The sequence below is a fragment of the Mustela erminea genome, chromosome 3 (genome assembly GCF_009829155.1).
Source record: "Mustela erminea isolate mMusErm1 chromosome 3, mMusErm1.Pri, whole genome shotgun sequence".
NCBI classification, from domain to species: domain Eukaryota; kingdom Metazoa; phylum Chordata; class Mammalia; order Carnivora; family Mustelidae; genus Mustela; species Mustela erminea.
This window is the reverse complement of record NC_045616.1, coordinates 56678314-56701198: the sequence shown is the minus strand read 5'-3', so window position 1 is coordinate 56701198 and position 22885 is coordinate 56678314. Positions and strand designations below refer to the sequence as shown.

General features: G+C 37.8%; 1 protein-coding gene across 4 annotated transcripts in view; it reads left to right on the top strand.

Annotated features, from left to right (window-relative positions):
• VCAN (versican) overlaps nt 1-22885 on the top strand; it is a 110870-nt gene that overhangs the window by 77758 nt on the left and 10227 nt on the right. For all 4 annotated transcript variants that reach the window (XM_032335815.1, XM_032335813.1, XM_032335814.1 and 1 more), the window contains 3 exons: nt 581-694; nt 5783-5941; nt 7209-7291. In XM_032335815.1, coding sequence (XP_032191706.1) covers nt 581-694; nt 5783-5941; nt 7209-7291 — 356 coding nt within the window. The remainder of the gene's footprint in view (nt 1-580; nt 695-5782; nt 5942-7208; nt 7292-22885) is intronic.

The following is a 22885-nucleotide window of genomic DNA, read 5'->3' as shown; positions in this document are numbered from 1 at the left end:
CTACACTTGGAAGATCTCTGCCCTGGGCAGTTGGGATCTCTTGAAGGTTTGAAAGCCAAAGAGTAAATGATCATGTCTGGGTTTGAAGGAGATGACAGTCAGCAGAATGAAGGATGGATTGGAAAGGAAAAGGTCTAGTCAGGCCAGTTACATATCTTCAGTCTTCCACAGGTAGGGTAATCAGAGCATTAGCTAAGATTGAGGGTAGAATGTTCCAGGGATTTCTTTGTCAGTTCTAGGATTCATGTGCCCATCTAAAAGCAATGGAGAAAATGACCCTCCTATGAGTAACTGAAATTTTTTTAGGGTTGCCAGATTTAGGAAATCAAGTGCAGGAAGGTCAGTTAAATTTGAATTTCAGGTTAAAAGAAAAGAATAATTTTTGAGTGTAAGTAACCCTAAATACAGCATGGGATATATTTATACTAAAAAATTACTATTTTCTTTAAATCTGAAAGAATTTAAAGAATTGACATTTAACTGGCTCTTCTTTCTGTTCTTTATCTGGCAACCTAACACTAACTGGGGTCCTTGACCTTTTCTGAAAGTATTTTTGTGGCCTTTTATGATTTTATTTCAGATTTTGATGAATGTCACTCTAACCCCTGTCGCAATGGAGCCACGTGCGTTGATGGTTTTAATACGTTCAGGTGCCTCTGCCTTCCGAGCTATGTTGGTGCACTTTGTGAACAAGGTAAGAGCTCATGCAACATCTGTAGGATGAACAGGATAGCTATTTCATTTCAAATGTTACTTCTGGATGTTTTTTTGGCACAATTATTTGGATGTTTTCAGCAATGTTGGCCATACGGCGTGTTTTTTCCTGCAAAGGAAATTCACAGGTTACCTAAGTACGTTCGGTGTCCTTATGTGTCCATAGCCCATGGAAAACAGTGTTTGATTTAATCACTGCTGTTTTGCTGATAGAGCAAAATTGCAGACAGGCACACTGAGCTGAATTTAAGGACATCTAGCTCACAAAAGGAACCTTGTTGTCCATATTCTTACTGAGGACAAAATAAGCATTGACCTTAATCCATCTGTGTAGCTTGTACCAAGGAGTATCGAATTCAGTGCTAGCTGCCTTTATTTTCTCCTCCTAAGCACTTGGGAGTCAATGGGCTTATTTTTCATCATCAGTCATCTCTGGAGAATGCATTGGTATAGTTGTTAGAATAAATTAGCTTTGGCTTGGTAAATGTTACATAAAAGGTATTGTAAGTCTGCTCAACGGGGAATTTTCCTACTACAAGAAGCATCTGCTTTTTCTGAATGAAACAAAGTCCTGTGTTCGTGATTGCTTGAATCTCATGATCCCTGTAATTGGTATTTTATGGCCAACCTGAGAATGTATTTTAGGTGGTTAATGGTAACATTTCTTAGTCATCAATCAGAAACAGATTGCACGTTCAGCTACACTCAGCTTTGAAATTTCGATTTCCTTTACTTAAAGTCATACAGTGGTTTGGCTTCGACAAAAATACCCAGTGCCAAACTTCCATTCCACCAGACAGAATGAAAATGCATTAGACACTCAGACACATTGGTCTGGCCCCACATTCTGCTTTACAGTGTTAATCCAAACGTCACCACAATTAGAACAAAACCGAAAGCAACACCTATTGAACTGCCAATCAAAAAGGGTAGGTAATGGCTTCATTTCTAGGTTTTTTTTTTCCCCTAGTTGCATAGGATGAGTCTGTTTAGCAAATTTAAAAGGTAAATATGAAAATGAACCAGTTTCATCCTTTTCTTAAGGAAAACAGTAAGAAAGATGCCATTTCTTTTTATTTTATTTTATTTTTTTTAAGATTATTTATTTATTTATTTGACAGACAGAGATCACAAGTATACAGAGAAGCAGGCAGAGAGAGAGGAAGGGAAGCAGGCTCCCCACTGAGCAGGGAGCCCAATGCGGGGCTCGATCCCAGGACCCTGGGATATCATGACCTGAGCCAAAGGCAGAGGCTTAACCCACTGAGCCACCCAGGCGCCCCCAGAAAGATGCCATTTCTTAAAGAAAACATGAGGGTGAGATCCTTGAAGTATCACATATGCTATAACGGTCCTGGCTTCCCTTAGTTCCAAGTCCGACCAGCAATTCAAAAAATCACTCATTAAGCAAATGTTTACGGAGCACCTACTGTCTTCCAAGTGCTATCCTGGGTACTGGAGGTAGAACTTGGAGCAAACTAGACAAGATCCCCAGTCTGGGTGACTCAACTTAATTCTTGGCAGGGAATAAAAAGAGATGCTATTTGTTGAATGCCTTATAGTTTATCAAATGTTCCCAGGTGCATCATTTCGTTTAGTTGACAGTATCTCTGTGTGGCTAAATGGGCCAGAAATTGAGGCTCGGAGAAGTGATGTATTCAATGTCACACAGGTAGTAAATTAGAGAGTAGGAAAAATGAACCTAGGCTGCCTTATAAGGCCCAGGTTTATCTCAGTATCTTCACACTTTCAAAGTAACTCTCACAGATAAGCATTTTATTTACATGTGTATTAAAAAGGTTTTGCTTTTCTTCTCTCATTTGTAGTACCACTTTTCAGGTACATTCTGTTTTTTCTTAAAGCGAGTATACGTTCATCACCACTATTTGCTGAGAAACAGCTTTCCCGGTCTGTTTACCCAGCACAGCTGTGCTTCTGTGATTTATTGCCAGGACCCTGAAAGATTTTTTTCTCCTCTTTGCAGGTTGCCTAAGAACAAATGTTTTTTTCATTAACAGCAGCATTGTTGTCTAAACAGTTTTCTATCCAAATTTCAGCAATGACTGTGTTGTTGTTTCTTCAGCTGACCTTTTCTTCCCTGTATTAGTAACTTCCCAACTCCCAGCAACTCTGGAATAAGGGACCTATTTTGGTAGTGATAACCAATATAAACTCTAGAAGGGGAATCTTGGAATAGTATGGAGACAATTCTGTACACACAGGTTGCCCCAAACCAAAGTCGGGGGTAGGGCTCACCAGTGAAAAGCACCAAAATGTTAACAGTTTCTTAAGGCTTGACAGCTCTATGTCCCGGATGTTGAAAAAGTTACCTACATGACATAAAGAGAATACATTTTTAGTAAAACTGTTTAAAAGTGATAGTTTTGGCTTCTGTAGTAATGAACGGGAGCTGTCACACCTTCCCTTACAACACACACAGGTAGCCAGCACACAACTAGATGTGGGTCTTTGTGATATAACCTATGCATTATAGTAGTCTTAAAGCGTAAGAAGTATTTCCCTATGTCAGATGATTTTTACAAAAATATCACCCATAAGTGTTGCTTTTAATGAATGAAATGTGTATCGTGCTCTTTTTAGGTGAGATTGGAAAAACATACTACTTCTAATAACTGCTATCAGAATAGCATCCTAGAAGATGCTGTGGGATGCCTAGTCCTTCATTACATATTTAGTGATTTCATGAATAATAATTAAGTAAATCCACGTGGATATTTGGCTTTTTTTCAATAAAGAGTCACTTTGTTAAGTAGTGTTTGTGCATATATTCATAATCATTAGGACCGTAAGTCTATGGCTTCGGTAGGATAGATGAATAAAAAAAAATTAGCAAAAACCAACAGGCAGTTCCATTTGGACCTGTGTTCTAATAGGAATATATGCACCTGTTAACTGAAGAAGGCATTATAGCAATGATGTGGTGATGCATCTGAATTTTATGATCCCTTGGGTTTTTTGGTATAAGAGAAAAAAATACTTAATGATAATCTGTTTTAATGATAAAACACAAAGAAAGAAGACTGGACTAAACCATTGGGTTAATAGAGGATATGAGGGTGTAGAAGAATTTTTTTTTCCTAATGTCTTATTCGGAAAGGTAGGGATCCTCTTGAATTTTAAGCTGTGTCTTAAAATATTATTAATTTCCATGGTTAAGGCAAGCTATGCTGCTATGATATCACATTACTGACTTTGGCAGTAGAGTTTTCTAAAAAATCTTTCCAGTTCTCCTTCTTTATAAACTAACTCCCTCAAATGTGAAGATCCATTTCCTCCCCACCCCTCCTACCTCACCTCTAAATCCTTCCACGGGGAACATCGCAAAAGGAAATTTACAGCATCTAAGTCCCCCTACTGCACTTCATCCTTGGGGACTACTTTAATCCCAAATCATCTAGCTGTGCCTTGATTCTTTTCCTGTAAGATTTGGTGGTCTCCAGAAACACTTTAGTAAAACTCAGACTTCCAGGGCGCAGTATCTAAACCAGTTAGTCAGCTGGCCATAACCAAACAAGAAGCCGGATAGACTAAACTGAAATAAAGCCCGCTCTCCGAGATAAGCTGCATCTGTTGTATGACGATGGTCAAAATCCCTGGAGCCAGGAAACATGAAAAGCTCTCAGAATGCATACTTTCCCACAATTACAGAAAGAGGAGCAAATGGTGTGACAGACAGGAGTCGATCTGACTATCAGTTTGGCCCCCAGGTCTAACGTATACAGAAAGCATGTATTTCATCTAGAAGGATTTTGTTTCCTTCATCAACCAGGAAGATTAGGGTAAGGGAGGGCAGTTCCTAGGTGATTTGGAAAGTTTTCTTGGTGCCTAAAATTCTATAAACTTTGCAGTTCTGTTAGTGTTTGCATGGAACTAGTGCAGTGGGTTTGTGAGGTATGTTTTGTGATAGTCAAAAGTATTTCCAGTGATCATCATTGAATACGTACCGTTGCGCCAACTGCTTTCCTGTAAAAGTATTTAAAAACTGGCATGCTAGAATCTAGAAAGTACAGTGGAAGCTTCCTGTCAGTGTAAAATTTAGATTTATTTGAAAAATGTTGACATCCTGCCAGGACACTGGTTATAGTGTACACATATATAAATAGACATATATATATGAGTGTGTGTGTATGGTTTGGTGGAAGGTGGGGCATGAAGTTGAAGAACTTAAGTTATTTAATTCTTTTTTTAAAAAAGATTTTATTTATTTATTTGACAGAGATCACAAGTAGGCAGAGAGGCAGGCAGAGAAAGGGGAAGGGAAGCAGGCTCCCCGCTAAGCAGAGAACCCGACGTGGGGCTTGATCCCAGGACCCTGAGATCATGACCTGAGCCAAAGGCAGAGGCTTAACCCACTGAGCCTCCCAGGCACCCAAGTTATTTAATTCTTAAGAAACTTAAAAGAAACTTAAAATCCTGACGCATTTACACAGAGAGTTCCTTATATTTCCTCTCCCTCAGAGAAAGGCCAGCAGTTCTAGCTATATCCCATAAGCTGCCTACTGATGACATTTTTTTTTTCCTCTTTGTAAATCTTATTTGACAAGATCCTGTGGCCACCCAGCGGATCTCTCTGGGAAGTGGTAAAGGAACTACTTACTGAGCCTTTGAAGTCCTTATTCAAATAGGGCATTCATAATCCTATTAGCCAGAATTCTTATCTTATCACTTGAATGGCTCTCTTCAGAAAAGTTGTGTTGGTGAGGATTTAGCCCCAGTTGCTTCACAAGTGAGTCATTAGACATTGCGTCCTGAGAAGTTTTGTCTGGCCCCTCTGCCAGTTTTCTTTCCTGCTGACACTGGCTCTAAACAAGGAAACTGCAGTTAGATGCTGCCTCTTCCGTCCAGAGATGTACAGCCACCCACTTGGCAGGAGTCAGCGAGCTGGCTTTATCATACTTTCTTTGTCATCATGACCAAATTTATTAACATGTAACTTCAGGGACATTGCACTGATACTGGCTTAGGTCTTCTTACCAACGCTCAGATCCATGAGGCTAGATTGAGTGACGTAGGTGAAGTTACTAAGCCCCTGCCTTGTTTCTTCCAGACACAGAGACGTGTGACTATGGCTGGCACAAATTCCAAGGGCAGTGCTACAAATACTTCGCCCATCGGCGCACATGGGATGCAGCTGAACGGGAGTGCCGTCTGCAGGGCGCGCATCTCACAAGCATCCTGTCTCATGAAGAACAGATGTTTGTGAACCGTATGTACCAAATAGACGCAGGATTCCTGAAGCTTCGCTCTGTGTCCCTATCTTCTTCCTTTTCTCTGTATCTAACCGAACAGATGTAGCTTCCTCCATGGCAGTTCAACTTATTAAATCCCTCTTCTGAACTACTTAAAACCATCTCTCCTACGTGAGACCCCGACTTTGAGAAACACTCATCTCTAACAGAGGAAAGCATTTCCTGGTCTTCAGCAATAGTGGGTGAAACAGCCTGCTGCAGGTGGAGTCCAATGACGTTACTCCTCCATCATTTTCTGACTTATGAAAATGGCCACTTCTTATGGTTCCATCTCACTCTTGTCACGGCTGCCTTCGTAGTTCTATTTTGAAGATGTGCACATGTTGTCCAGAGTTAAGGAGAAAATTGCTTTCAGTTCTTTTTATCCCACTCATTAAAATTGAATTGTCAATAGCAACCTAATCCTACCCTCTGCATAAAATTGGTTCTCATCCATGCTGATAATGATTTTAGGCCATAGAAAGTGGGTTTCATATTAAGAACATGAACAAATGGAGAGTGAAAGCGAATGAAACTTTACTACCAGCCCTGCTGAATAACTTATTAAACTATAGCAAAGAGAAGGGCAGCTAGCTTTTATGTAGCAAATATGTAGAAGTTTTTTTTTTATATAAAGCATCATTCAATGCCCTATTAAATATGTTCTCATAATGCCTGCTGCCTTTCAGAAGTTTGGTTGTTAGGTAGCAATCTGTACAGAGGTTCAATTAACTTTCTTGCATGGTTTTCTTGTCAGTGACTCATCTCATGATGAAATTAATTATTTTTGAAGACAATTTTGTAGAACTGTCTGGTCTAGGTATTCGCTGTTTAAAATGCTTTAAGAAGAAACATGTGGCTTCCAAAGTGAGGCTAGCATGGGAATGATCTGTCACATTTTATTGGGTCACTGAATTTTTGCCAATGGCATAGCTTAATTTTTAAAAAATGGAAAGTTTTTTTAAATCATGAGTAAGGAAGGAAAAATATTTAATTATAGTAAACTGCTAGGGAAATTATTTTCTTATGTCTGATATTTTAATGTTTCTCAATGTTTGTGAATTAGCTTTTTAGTTTAAAGCACATTGGGCAGAAGAACAAAAGATATCTAGACCATGAGAGATTTTTATGAGCAACTAAATAAAATTCCAGCCAGAAAAGAGGATGCATGATTCACTCTGAGAATAGTTTTGATACATTTCATCCATCTATGGGTAAAAATATCTGTTGTTTCCCTTCTCTTAGGCGTGGGCCATGACTATCAGTGGATAGGCCTCAATGACAAGATGTTTGAACATGACTTCCGTTGGACTGATGGCAGCACACTGGTAAGTTGCTTATGAAAAATGACACCAATTCTGGGAACTTAGTAGCATGTGCTGATTGCATTTTACAGGGGTCGTATTTGATTGAGACCTATTAAGTGACTTGCTCAGGTTTACTCAGTAAGATAGATGAGTGTTAGAACAGAGTCACTGTGGCTCTCTTTGAAAGAGGAGTGTATCAGAGTCCATTGAACTGGAAAACCACATCAGCAGCAGAATTGCCTCAGGTTTATCTTTCAGATGCTTTTTATGGCTTAAAGAAAAGGGGGGAAAGAATAAATGTAAGAGAAAAGGCCTTGAAAAAAAAAAATCTACCTTTCCCTCTTACATAACTGCACTGGAAATCTATGGGGCATGGCTCATTTTTATCCAAACCAAGATGCTAATTTTTTTCATCTTAAAAAAGATTGCTGAATTATGATCTTGTGGATTTTCTTCCATTCAAACTCTGCTGACTAATTATATATTTTAAGCTTTTTCTGCCTCTTAAAGAAAGAAGTAGAATGGTAACACTGGCCCCAAACTTGAATTGGCTGACATAAGATTCTTGGGACAGCTGAACCTGTTTTGAGTCACTACTCTGAATAATTATGAGTATAATTTTTTTTTAATAGTTCAAGTGTGGTTAGCTATATACTAGTGGTTCTAGGCACTGGCTGTTCATTAGAATCACCTGGGAACATAATTTAACAACTGGTGCCTAGGCATCACTCAAATTCATTAAAGCAAAACCTCACTTTGCTTTTTAAAAATTATCACTAGAATAAACAAAAGAAAACCCTGGTGGCTGGCTGTATTTTCCACGTGTTCTCCAGGTGACTCTAAAATGCAGACAAGTTGGGATCCATTGGGCTGGACAATAAATATAAATTCAATTCTAAATTAGATAAATAACAGGAAGAATTGAAAATAATGTTTAAGCTCTTTGTGTGAATTTATTTAGGTGCCTAAATTTCATTCATTACTTGCCACTCATGTGGATTCAATGAGTTTGGCAAAATGTAGAGTTCATCCTTAGAACAGATGCCGAAGGAATTTCTGCTTTTGGATGTTCTACTCTGTCTGCTGAAGCTTTTCTATGTTCTTACGGACGTACTGCTCAGTTCATCTTTGTGTCGGTTGCTATACTCAGCACCTTGCATTCCATGTATTCCCCACAATAACCTGTAAGAGAGGTATGAGTGTTTTATAGGTATAGAAAGGGAAGGTCAGTTATGCTGGAAATTTTTGCCCAGAGTCACAGTGCTATTAAGTGTTGAAGCCAGTCTCCAAAGCCATGCTTTATTTTGGCTGGCACCTCCTTGACTTGAAATTATATCCCTTATTACATTTTGCCTTTAACAACCCTGAAATAAAATCTGGCCTCCCCTCTCTGTGTCATCACACCTTGTCTTTAATCTGGACTGTTGTCACTCAGGTCCAAATGTAGGTCATTTGGCAAGATCCAGAAAAAACAAGGAAGGTAGATTATCCATGAAATACATTCCCACTAAGATATGTGAACCACATCCTCTGGATCAATACTCCTTGTTTTATAATTGTCCTAAATGGATGGTATATCTGCAGTTGTAGCATCTGCTTATTTTTATTTTGCTAAAATGAATAATAATTTCAGGGGGCATAATTTTGGTCAGTTAGATTAATAGGTTGGTAGGCCAGGAGTTCTTCTATATTAATTTTAATTGAAGGTGGACTATTTTGCTTTTATTAATTTAATGTATATGTGAACATAAAAACTAAAGGATTTTTTTCCCTGTATGTTAAAACTGTTTTTATAATTTTGTTGATGTGTTTTTATATAGTATAGACATTTGTCGAGTTTTCTTTTGTGGGAAGAATATTTCATTCCTATGGGATTATTTGGGTCTGAAGACCCTCTATTGATCTTCCTCCCACACACTTTCCTTTATACATAGCCCGCTGAAAAGTGCGGGTTCTGTGAGGTCCCAACCGTATTACAGAAGCTAGAAAGCCAAGGACTCAGGTAGGGCTCTGGTTGGTCCTTACTTGTGCCGTGCAGACCTTGACCACAACTTATCTCATGGTGTCCATGTATGTTCTTGCCCTGAGCCTGGAATGGCTGCATTTGGCCAGATATAATGTATGTGAAGTCTGTCATCTGCTACATACCACTCTGATTAGACAAAGTCCCCAACTTCCAATATGTTGTTGATTATATAGAATTGATTTGTTTTCACTCATGGCATTTTTGTATGTTTCTAGACATTAGCAGTTCAACTTTTCAAAGAAGTGGTTCTCGTGCTTGCTTTTCTTTCTTATGGTATCTGGCACAAGGCCATATACTACCTATGAGCTTGGTTAATGACACTGAAATCGGCTTGTAGCTGGTAGCTGTGTCGGGGTCTCTAAAACATCTCAGGGAACATTTCTCTCCTGCCAAGTGCCATTCAGGGGAGCTTCACTCATCAAATGTCACTATTCCACTATGCCAAAGCAAACCAACTCAACGATTTTTTTTTCTGTGTTCATTAATTTTTAATGGACTATGAAAAATACTGTAAAAAAATAACTTCATTGCCATTTCCATGGTCTAGACTGGTCCTCAACTTAGTAAATAAGCAAGCATTACACTTTGCAAAAAACAAATCTTGATCTTCCCAGGAAATTTTCCAGAGGAAGATAACATCCCTCGTGTTCCTGTGAACCTTACCCTAAATTAGTTTACATTTTTACATTAAAACCCAAAGGTTATGAAGAGAGCATCAAGCGAAGCCCTCAGTTTGAAGAAGGCAGCAGATGAATTACATAAACAAGGAAAATGTATCAAAGAAATGACACAAGCAAATCCAGAAAGCACTCTAACAGACCCTTGGTCTCTTTTTAATTCCCTCTTTGTGTCAAATAAAAGTGTGCTAAGGAGTGTCCCTAACTTTGAACATTTTGGAACAGAAAAGACCATCTGCCCAACAGCCTGTCTCCCTCCCATTTGACTGATCTCTGGCCCACTCTGCTTTTGTAACCACCCTGGACTGCCTCTATCCCTTCCTTTCTGAGAGGGCCTAGGTGTCTCTTAAACTCGTTTGTAGTTCTTTCTGCAGCCACCAGCCCCTTAACAGGTTCCATATGTTTGCAGGCTTTGAATAAAATAGGTCTTCTTTGTTTCGCTGTTTACTCCAAGTGTCTTTGCCTTTGAAAAAATCCCTAATGGTAAACGCTACGTTTTCAAGGGAAAGCAGTATCTGCTTACACTTGGAAATGGTGTTACCTTGACTGTGTGCAATTTTAAGGACTTTGTTTATGTTTTAAAGTGATTTCTCCCCTCTCCCCTTTGCCCCCATTTTTTGTTTGAAAGATTTAGTAGAGCTTATTCTCCTTGGGAGGTAGAGCAGTATTAAAATAAAAAGAACCTTTGATAGTTACCATATATCATCTTTTATTATTCGGTCCTACAATTCAGTAAAAACAAACTAGTTTATATTAGGTTTTTCAGTCTCAATAATTTCTTTTCTTGAAATAATAAAACTGTGCTTCCAATAAGCTTGCAGTGTAATTATATCATATTTACATGATTATGCTTTCTAGCTAGTCTAAATCAATTTATATGCTTATACTGAATTAATAATGTCATTTGGCTGAGTTATCTAAATTGCCTTGTTCTTCAGATTCTGATGGACCCATTCCACATTATTGGCCCATATAATATGGTGCTGATAACATGCCATATTCCTGCTTTTGTTGTATCTTTGAAGTCCTTTTTTATTATTATTTGGGGTGTTTACCCAATAAGTTTCACAAAAGTGTACTCAATGCAGAGACTGGGTCTAGCCTTACCCTTGTGATTTCCATTAAGGTTATTTTCTCCTAACACATTTCAGTTTTTATTTTGTTACTTGGTTTTCAAATAACTAGTCACATTTCAATTTGTCCCTTGGTTTTCTACTAATGAGTTATTCTTTAACTTGACTATTGATCTCTTAACAGTGAAATGCCCCAAGTGCTTTATTAGAAACTGACAAATAGCTTCAATAATGAATTAGTTTACTTGTCACCCAAGTAATGTCTTCAAAGACACTAAGTTAAACCATCCAAGTTAAATACACATTAAAGCTGGCAAACTTAAACAAACATTTCTTATCTAGCTTCTATACTTTTAGCTGACTTTTAAGTTCTCTCTTTAACCTAATTGTTAAATGAATGACTAGTCTGAAGTGTTTCCCCCAGATCTGGTTTCCAGTGCCTATGACCTGCCTCTCCCTGTGCTATGAACTCTTGTTACTCTCTTTTTGAAATTTTGTATACCCTCCTCTTGCCTTCAATATAAAATTCTGATTATTAGTGTGCTATACCAAGCCCAACAATTCCACCTGCCTTCCTAAGCTATATCATCTCAAAATATTCACAGTTCCTGGGATGAGCCGTGACACCTAACTCCTGAAGTTCTTTGCATAGCCTTGCCCTAGTGCTTAGAATGTTCTTATCTCTTGTCCTAATTTTATTTAATTAATGTTCAAATGCCATGTTTAGCTGACTCTCCTTCGTCTTGGAAGACTACCCATTTGGGTGTGACTATGAGCTCCTCCACTGTGTTCCAGAAGCCCCTTGTGTCCCTTTGCCATCTTACCACCATCCCCTGTGGGGCTGACTTCCTGCCACTGAGCTTTCTAAATCAGGGAGTAACTTTCATCTCTATTTTTTCAGCACCTGGCAGAATTGTTGACAAAAATAATACTTAATAATTTTTTAATGATAATTAATATTTATACATTGCTTAACCAAAACTTACTGTTACACGTTGAGTCATTAAATGGCCAACTTACTGTTACATGTTGAGTCATTACATGAGTCATTTTAGCAGACTCTCTTTATGACAATTCTTGTTCATCTAAGTTAAATATTTTATTTAATGTTGTACCAGTATGAAAAACTTAAAACATAGTAGGTGAGATTTCAAAAAATGGTGAAAAGAAAAAAAACGTTCTCCCCAGACAGATATATACTGCTGGGTATAATACATCTTACAAAAGTTATTAACCCAAAGGAAAACAGATGTTCCTACTAGAAATGATGACAGTCTTGTCCATGATTGTCCCAAGAATACATTTACAATAAGCTCTGGGAAAAAAAAAATGGGAAGCAAACTTTTCAGCCTCTGCCACCCCTGCGGGTTTGAGTTATATCAGGACAGATTTTCCATGAAGCTTTAGGAAACCAACAATTACCCAAAACTTAGAAGAGGATTTTTTTTTTCAAGATAGGCACACATTCTGTCATTGCACTTTCTAAAGAAAAATGACTTAAAAAACAACAAACAAACAAACAAAAAAAACCTTGTTATACAAAAACAAGCAAAAGAAAATTTTACTGCTGAATGTTATCAGATCATTTTATTATAGATTGGTCAACCAAAAAATGAATTGGTTGCCTGAGGCTGGACAGAACTTCATTTATTCACCTTCTCTCTGAGTCTGTTCTTTCAAACACAGAGAGAGGCAGATATCAGGAATACTTTGGAGTCATTTATCCTGCCCTGTCTATGTGTTTCCTAGCAAAATCATTTCCACAACTTTCTTTTCAACTATTGGCTATGGTGTGTCTGTGGATAGCACAATTAGGGACTAGACACTATTAGGTGCCTTCGTGACACTACTTTTTATAACAGATCTCTGCAGCCAATGGTTTAACATCAACCTGTGGCCCTCAGGTGACAACTGTTACTGTCTTGCTCCCTCCTCTCTCTGACCGTCAGGAAGAAATTCTGACAGGAGAATCTGGTCCCTTCTCTCTTCTCTTCAGTGAGTTTCTGCAGCACCATCAAAGCTTACCCCTCACCACTGGGGATTGGATGCTTCAGTGGATCAGAAGCGGTCAGTTCAAAGAAAAACGTCACCTTAGATAGTGTTGGCCAGAGGTTGAGGATTGAATGGAACTGACAATCCAGTTCCCTTTTAAAAATATTGAAGAACTTCCAAAGTTTGATTTGTTTGGTGAAAAAAAAAAAATCCCTGACTTTATTCTTAGGCATTAAAAAAAATTTTTTTTTTCTATGCCCCTTACACATTTCCTTCTGCCATCTCTATTCTGTCGGCGCTCTGCCTTGCCAGGAGAAGCTGCCTGCTGGTTTGTCAGCTTCCCAGGAAGTATCCTGGCCTCCTTTACTTTCCAGCGTACTGCTGGAGGAAACAAAAATTTCCTCTCCTCTGCACTTGTCTCATTCCACCCAGCAAGTTCTCAAATAAGTTCCTAATTCACAGAACCATAAATACCTTATTTTCTAGCTCTAACCAACTCATCTTACCTCCTGCTAGTTATGAGACAGATTACAAAAGGCTAATTGTTGGGTTTTTGCACTTAAAAATATCCCACTTGAAAGCTCTTTCTGGAAAATAAGTGAATTTTGCTTTTTTTTTTTTTTTTTTTTTGGAAAAGCATGGTTGAGCACTGGCAAGCTGCACACCTGGATTTTGGGACAATGGGTTACCCTCCTGGTTAGAGTTGATGCATGAGAAGAGCCAGATTTGTGGATTGACTTCAAATACAGACGTCCCTTTTTTCATAAATAAACATGTCAGTCTGTCACACAAAGTATTGTGAGAAAACCCAGCTTTGAAAAAAAGGTAGAAACCATAAAGAAATAGCCCTAAACTCAGGAAGAGACACTTAAAAGGGGCAGAGAAAAGGAGTAACAAGTCGCAGGTCATAAACCATTATTTTTCTTCTGCAGGACTGTATTATTCCCCTTTTATAAACACAAAGGTTCCTATCCTCCTCCCTTTCCCAGATGTCTTGGACATTGAAAAGAGAATCAAGAGTATGAACTAATTCCCACTGTTTTCCAAGCTTGTTTGTAGGTTTCTGCTTTTTTGAAAAGATTGCCCACAATTTGGCAGAAAACAATGAAAAACAAAAGCCCCAAACCAAAAACTCGAGTTTTACTTTTTCTACCTGAAAATGTTAGAAGACTTTTGAAAAATTATTTGCAGATGGATGTGTGTCCGCTGTGGTGTGGTTTGAGCTCCGAGTCCAATGCCACTTCTCTGTGAACAAGTCACACTGCATATCAACATTAATTTAATTATGTTAAGCCTCACAGGCTTCATTATATTAACCTAAAAGCCAAGGAAAACATATGCTGTTTCCTTATCCTTTAACACATTACTCATGAGTGAAAGAATTCTCAGTTTCTGTTCTGCAAAAGACCACTGAGCTCTTAATAAAAACTCGTACTTGTGTTGCAGTTCAGCTTGATTGGAAACCAAGAACTGGTTCTTGTGATTCTGCGTGTGAAATAAAACAAGTCACAGAGTAGTTCCAGAACACAAAACCCTCATCTCTGCCTTGCCTTTCCTTGAGTGTACATAGCTAATGATAGGTCAGGTAGCTGGAAGAACACTTACCCATCACTGGAAAATCATTTCATCATTGACAAGATTACCCTTCAGATAATTATCAATGCAGTAGTTCCTTCTCATGGAGGCTTTTCCAGCAGTGCTCTGTGAACCTCTAAAATCCCGTACAGAAATTTACATTTAATTGCTAATTGCTTTAGCGCAATTCACGGAAAAGGCAAACAAAAATGTAGAATGGGTTTTGGCAGTTTCCCACTGCAAGCGGATGGGATCCTTAGCACTTCCTGACTGAAGACCTTTGCAAACAAGCTTGGGGTGAAGGAACCCACCAGCACCATTTCAGATGGGGGTTAAATGCAAAGGGCTCCTTGGGGCTCTGTCTGCACCCCCACCCACCCACCCAAGTGCTCTCACAGTGGGAGGAACTCACATCCTTTGGAAAATGCTGTTGATAATTACAGCTTTGCAGGCCAGTGAGCTCACGCTATTACACGAGATTAGTGCTGGACTCGAGAGCTGCCAGATTGTCTCTCCCGCACAGACACTTGCCAGCTAGCAAAATAATGGGCATATTGGCACTTTAACAACTATCAGGAGACCCCAAGTTAGTTTTTCTTCCCTTCAGCATATTTAAGTTTGTAGGCTCCAACTCCAGCCTGCCAGCCCAGGGCAATGACACCAAAACAAATGTCTTTTTTTTTTGTCAAAGCTGCTCTTTTCCTTTTGGTGTGAAAGACAACAGGAAAACCGTAACCTCCCTGAAAACATAAATAAAGCAGGCCCCGGCCAGAGTAACCTTAAGCAAGTATCAGGATCAGAAGAAGTGTATCTCTCCTGGAAGGCAGGTCATTTGCCCCCAGGAGTTAAATAAAACAAAGTGAAATATACCCTCCACAGACTGGAAACAAACGCCTATTGTGTACCACAGCCATCTAGGGGGGACAAAGGCATTTTAAAGTTACCAAATGTTTTGATTTCTGTAATAAGTAGTCCTCCTAACTTCCTTGCAGATAACCGTTTGACCTCTGTTCTGAAAGGCTGGGGGTAACCCAGAGCAATTATTCTGAGTTCTGTATTTTGTGAAAAGGTGGTTTCTTATCAGCATATGTTTCAAATGGGGAAGCAGTCCTCTTGGGAAAGCGTTTTCTATTTGTGGAGTTTGCTTTTATACTTAGCGGTTATCTGTTTCTCCTTGGCATCGCCTGCCTGTGTTTGGGTGTTACTTGGAGCTGTGAGAGCACAGCCATGGCACCCTCAGTGCCAGGTGATGACAGACAGGGCTTTGCAGAGAGAAATCAGCTCCGAGTCCAGGTGCCACTTTTTGTGGCTAGTCTGGGTACGTTTTTGCCTAAAAACAAACAACATGTGAATCACACTGCAGACATTAATTTGCATGCACAGATAGGTATTTGTCTATGATCCGCCCTGCCGTAAGGATTTGGGGTGGAGAGTATATATTCGGCATTGCTTCCAGTGTAGTTTCACCACTGATGTAAACATAAATAATCTGGTAATTTTAAAAAGCAAAATGGAGAAAAATCAACTATTATAGATGAACTTTCCAATCAGATAGAAAATTCAGATTATAGCTGTCATGACCTAAAGCAAAAGAGAAAGCAATCTCATGGGTAAATCCTGTTTAGCTGAGGTCCGTCTTCTAGCAAAATATTCTCTCTATGTTTTCCCTCACAAAACTGAGAGGACATACCACAGATAACCCTTTAATCTTGCCACAGGAAGGAAATAATCCTGATGGAGGAGGGTATTTTAAATTTTGTTAAGTAACTTGGTTGGGAATTCATAATATAATAATGGATAGAGATCACCACCTAGTGGCCATATCGTATTTTGTGTTTCAAACCACATACCCAGAACTCCACTTAGATCTAGTAAGAAGATAGTATATTCCCCGTGAAGTAAGCTCCTGAGTAGTTTTGAGTGTAAAAATTCTAGTGTGGTCTGCATTATACTGTGAACTTAAGAGTTAAATGTGAAATTAGATGATTTTTCAAATGCACTGTGAGGCTAACACACGGAGCCACATGCTTAGTAAGTTCCCAACAACTGAGGCAAATACTGGATCCAGTCTTTCCCATATCTTCACTTCATACACAGTAAGAGAACGCAGTGGAAAGTTTTCCTTGGCCAGTTTCACTGGTATGTGAACCTAGAGGACGTCTTTGGTTTTCTTGTGAAACTTTTTACAGTGAATTAAATTAGCAGTGTTTGGGGGAGGGAGAGTAAGTAGAAAGCAGTGACTAGACCCTTCATGGAAAAAGATTCTAAATTATAGCTGGAAGACTTAGGAAGTTTTCCCAACAAGTACAATAATATATTATGTCACAGGACAGCTTCACTGGACAAATGTCAAGAATGGTTTTTATCAATGGAATGTGTATGATTTATTAAGTGTACTTGGCAAAATCCATAATAGTTCTAAAACATAGAGGCTTTAATTGGCCATTTAAGATAATCTAAATTATAATGAATTTTAAAGAATAAAAAGTGACTCTGTCTAAGCTGAAGAAGTATAGCTAAATATGTGGATAGGTGGATGATAAATAAATAGATGATAGGTTGATATATAGATAGACAAATAGAGTGTGGGTCCTTGGTGGCTGCAGATTCAAGATTTGCAGTTTCAGTTATAACAAGAGACCCTAAAGATCCACAATATGAAATAATTTGTACTTCTTTCTCAGGTTCAAACTTGAACCGTACTCAGTTGTTTACTAGTGTTCGTACTGTGTAAGAATTCTTCAATTACCTCTCATGTCTTTCTAGTAGATAGCTTGATTTTAGCACCTCAAGAGGTCTATTGCTATTTATTCCTCTATCAATTTAAACATGTTGGATCTTCTGTATTGTATTTATGGTGGAACTATCTGCCACATAGTTCTGTGGAAATAGGAGGCCTTTCTAATTATCCTAGATAAATCTTCTCTAGGGTCAAGAAGTACTGTATTTGTAGGGGTCTGTGTGTCTGTGTGTATCTGCATTTCTGTGTTTGTGACTGATAGTGTGGTAAATCTCACCTTTTTTTTTTTTTCACAAAAAGATGAACTTCAATTTTATTTAGTATCTGTGAAAATTCTGCTTTCTTTTTAGTAAAGAGGAAATCAAAAAATTCTAAAGAGTATCTAACTTTTTAGGAGTAATAATAGTGCCGCTGATTATTCTTTATAGTTATTTGTCCAAGTTAAGAAATCATAAAACTCAGTGAAAAGAATTTGAAATGGGTCAGATACAGAGAAGAGTTAATTATCAATGAAGTTTTAATAGGACCAGTTGCTTTGAAAACTTCTTTGTTTTAAGATGCTGATAGAAGGGATTTAAAATAAAATTAAAAATAAGAGTTCAATGTTTCTGGGATTCTTTCTCCACTAGAGGTTGAAAATGACCTTGTACCTTCAAAGTTTTGGTTTTTGAATTGACACTCTCTTGGAAAGATGTTTTTTTTAAAAAACTTGTTTTTTCCAAACATACTCTTGGGAATGTTGCATGGAGGGATAAGGCTAAGTCAGTCTGTGTTTCAAGAACCTCCCTTGCTCCCATATTTCCTTTTCACCACCTAGCTGTTAGCATTTTTCCTCCTAAATGGATTTGCTTATATATGTATCAAGTAAAGGACCAGCTGGGTTGTGACTGTCCCAGCAGTAACTGAGTAATACGGGATATCTTGTTTCTTTTCTTTAACTGAGAGCCATGCTCAAAGCTGAACCCAAGAAACTCCTTTTCTAAAGCAAAGCAAAGGACCTGGTTTATTTCTAAATCTTGTATATTTCTGAAATAATGCTTTTTTAACCTCAGAAAAAAAGGCATCTCCACATAAGGAAAAGGTCAATTTAGTCTCATTACATTTTTATCATCAATTTGTTTTGTTCATGCCTGTGATACCAGTTATCTGCTGAGATTTTAGGGCCATTGATCATGGCTACGTGGTGTGTATTTTAAAGATAAAAAGTGTGTCCGGTATCTCTGAATGATAGTTGGGACTCCTAGACACTATATAACCAGAGATTCACCTTGAAAGGATGTCAACCCTATCTAACTTGAGTAGGTTGCTAATAACTTTCCAAAGCAGAGACCCCACCTCTACCCCCAAACACACACACACACACACACTTTATCCTTCTCAGTGTGTTTATGGAATCAAGCTGGAGACTTGCAAAGCACTGGGAAGAGAAAATATCTCTTCAGCCATGCTGCTTGAGAAGAATGAGTCAGGTCCCTTGTAGGTCTGTGAAATTGAGGTCAGTTGCTGAGAGCGAAGAGTTTTGGCAGACAGGGAATTCTTGCGTGCTCCAGAGGACTTGCAGGTTAATTCTTTGGTTTTATGTTAAGGTGAGACAGAAACAAATTTTTTACAATAAAATACAGATTATTGGGAACAACGTAAGCTAAACATCTATAAAGTTTGATAGATTTTGGTGAATAACTTCGGTCTCTTCTGAGTTTTTCTTCTTGATATCAGGACTGATTCAAAATGAGTTCTCTGGTTTGTGGAGACAATTTTCATGTGAGAGAACCATGCTTTGCTGTTGGATTGTGGCCAGGATTTTTTGAATCATTTTATGCTTTTGGCAGTTGACTTGTTTGAACCCATTTGGGGGAAAAAGAAAGAGAAAGCAATAACTGAAAAGTTATTAAATCCGATTTAATTGAAATAGTTGTCTTTTTTGGCACTTTTGTTTTCTACAGATACAGAGAAGAGTCATTTAACTGGAACTCTTTGTCATATAATAGATAACATGAAGCAATTTCATACTGATACAAAATAATATACAAGTTTGTTATAGACGATGTAGAAATTTTTCTACCTTGAGGAGGCTTCTTCTATGTCAACTACTTGAGTCTTATGTCGTGATTTTCTTTACCGTAGAAGAGAATGAAAATGCGAAGTAATTTAGGGTTCTCTTTTCAGATATAGTCTTCATCTAATTCTGCTTTCTTGGCAAGGCAATGAGAGTTTAGGGTTTGGATTGGGGCACATGAGTCTCTGAGACACAGACAGACATTCAGAGGTCTGATCAGCATTTGTTTTTGTTGATGGTGTTAAAATGAATTCTCTGCAAACCATGCTGGCTTTTTTGGAATAATTCTTAGTTTGCCCATCCAGCCCTAGAGTAGGGTTGATTTAAGGAAGATCACGCAGGATGTCTGCTTAGAATTCCAAATGAAAAGAAAAAACATCAAGATGGGAGTGGGGTATTTTTCTCTGCTCATTCCAGGAATCTACATTTCTGTATGTATAAGACACTGCCTATATGAGAGAGGCTCTATTACGTTCTTATAACTCAGAATTGATTTCCTGAGCAGAGATCTCTATCTAACATTTAACTTTAGTGAAAAATATACATTTTTAAACCTGAAGTCAACAATTTATTTTTTATACCCTTTCCCCTGCAAGTGACATTAAAAATAAAGCTATAAAGAATTCAGGGAGAAACAAAGAAAGTTATTCAGAAAAGTGAAGTTTCCTTTACTAAGTTAGTTAGGCAATAGCATGGAGCAAAATCAAAGCATCCTAGCCAAAATAAATCTGCACAATGGAGCTATCAGATATGAGGTAATAGTGTGACATGCCTGTGGGTATCAGACATTCTTGTAAAAACCACAGACCCAAAGTTTGGTCCTGCACCATTAAGCCACAGTTCTGCCCAAGCAATGACACAGAACACAGGTTTTAAATCACTGTTGCAAGCCAAATGTAATTCCTACCAAAAACAATTAAATCTTTTACCAGAGGTCCGAGTCTGGGCAGCTTAAGCCCTGAGAATCACTTCAGTGGCATGGAATCTGAATCTCATTTCAGTGTGAAAATGAGACGATCATTGTTCAGATCAGGAAGAAATGTCAGCTGCAAAATCCATGGCAGTCAAGTAACTGGTAACTTGAAGTGATATTTGTTGAGGTTAGATCAGAAAAAGTTTAGCTAAGAATTTTACAAGTTCTTTCTGATTGCTGTATAGATCATTTTACAATGTTCATTTTTACCAATTCGAAAAATAATTTATGCTCACTCTAGGGAAGTGAAAAATGTATAAGAATATATGGAATAAAATATTATCTCTGTCTCATATTACTCAGAAACTTTGTCACATTTTGCTGCATTTCCTTTTGGTCTTTCACAGACATGCACATGGGCATATGTGTGCACACACACATATACACACACAGCTATATCTGAGAGTACCTGTAAAATTTGGATCATTGTGTATTTTTAGTATTTTGCTTTTTAATTTTAACTTAACACATCTTTTAATATTTTCTGTCTCCTTATGTATTTTTCACAGACAAGTAATTTAATGGCTATATAACATATTACTTGTCTGACCATAATTTATTGAATACATATTCACTCTATAGATTTTTACCCATTTACTGCTAGTATAAATAACATTTTGGATAAACTATTGTTCACACCTCTGATTACTTTTTAGGATAGAATTTTAGAAGTGGAATTAGGGGGTCTAAGGGTTGGAACTTTTTGAGGCTCTTGATATGTATTTCCAACTGTTTTCCTGAATGGTATTGCCTGTCTTGCCCAGCATTTGGTAGCCGCAAGCAACATCTTCAATTAGAAGTTGATATGAATAAGGAAGAAGGCAACACACGCTGTTGTTCATTATTCCTAAATATCAAATTACTTATTAAACAGTACCAGTGTGTGCAGGCATAATTCTCAGCACTAAGGATACAGTAGTAAACAGAAGAACCCCAAATTCATGTCTTTTTTTTTTTTTTTTAACATTTTTATGTATTTATTTGACAGACAGAGATCACAAGTAGGCAGAGAGACAGGCAGAGAGAGAGGAGGAAGCAGGTTCCTTGGCAAACAGAGAGCCCAATGCGGGGCTTGATCCCAGGACCCTGAGATCATGACCTGAACCAAAGATAGAGGCTTTAACCCACTGAGCCACCAGGCACCTCCCAAATTCATGTCATCAATGAGCTTACATTCTACTAAGGAGAAAACAATACAATGCATAAATTATATGGGACATGAGAAGTTAATAGTTGTTATGAAGACAAAGCAAGGAAGAGACATGAGCAGTGTGGGTAGGGACAAGGAAGCAGGGAGCATTGCATAGTTTGCACATTCTATTGAGATCTTCAAAAATGTTCCAACTCTGAGGACTTTTACTTGTTTCATGTAAGAGGTTAGTTAGAAAGTTACCTAGAAATTATTGAGCTCCAATATCCATAAGTATCTCAGGAACTCTGGAACCTTTGGCCATTAGAAAGTATTAAATACAGATCTTTGTTAGTTTCAAGGCATTCCTTTTCCTTTATTTATTAATTTCATTTAGTGTAAGAATTTTTATTTTGATCCTGCTTTAATTTATCTGCTAAAGGCCGCTTAGTTATATAGACCAGCAATAGGCTGAATATGACTTATCTTTCTTTCTTTTCCCATTTTCTTGTTTATTATCTATTTTAAAAGAATAGCAAAAAGAACAAACATAGGTGGAGGGTGAGGAATGAAAAGGGAGGTCAGTTAGCAAAGAGAAGAAAATGGAGAAATAATTGGAAACCCATTTTAGAGCAAATGTCAGTTCCTGGTCGCAGGGCGACCTGCCAGTCAAAAACGCTTTGGTCCTGTGAACAACCTTTCCAAGGCCAACTCAGTGGTACCATTCAGGCTACTAGAATTGGATTTCAGTCCATAAAATTCATGGATTTTCACCAGAAAAATAAAAACACCCTTCATTCTGTGTTTTGGTAAAAACAAACAAACCAAAAAACCAAAAAACCCACAAAAATACAAAACAAAAATTAAAACACCACAGTAACTTTATTAAGCTTATCTTTATTACTTCCCAAAGATTCTTTTTTACATAGCAGGAATCTCTTCTCTCCTATCTTAATTTTGGCATGATTAAGGAGGATTTTAAAGCAAAGGGAGGCAAAGAAATTGAAGGAAAAGTAGGTCTCTTAATCTGGAAGCTTTCAAACTTTAGATCTTCTCACAAATTATTTTATCAAAGATCAAGGTTTTTACCATACTTAATGGTCTTAAAAGCTATTTGTTTTTCTGAGAAGAAAGAAAAAAATATTGATATTCTCTAATCTCTTTATTATACATTTTTAAAAGACATAAAAGTAGCCATTGTGCTTTTTTTGTTTGTTTAGTTGGTTGTTTGGTTGGTTGGTTGGTTTTTTGACATGCCCTGAATTGGAAACAATTGCCTTACCCTTACATACAGTTCTTTCTTCTCTGACTTTATCTTTCCAAATACAGTCTTTTAATTATTGTTAGATAAAAACAATAACATTAAATAAGGCA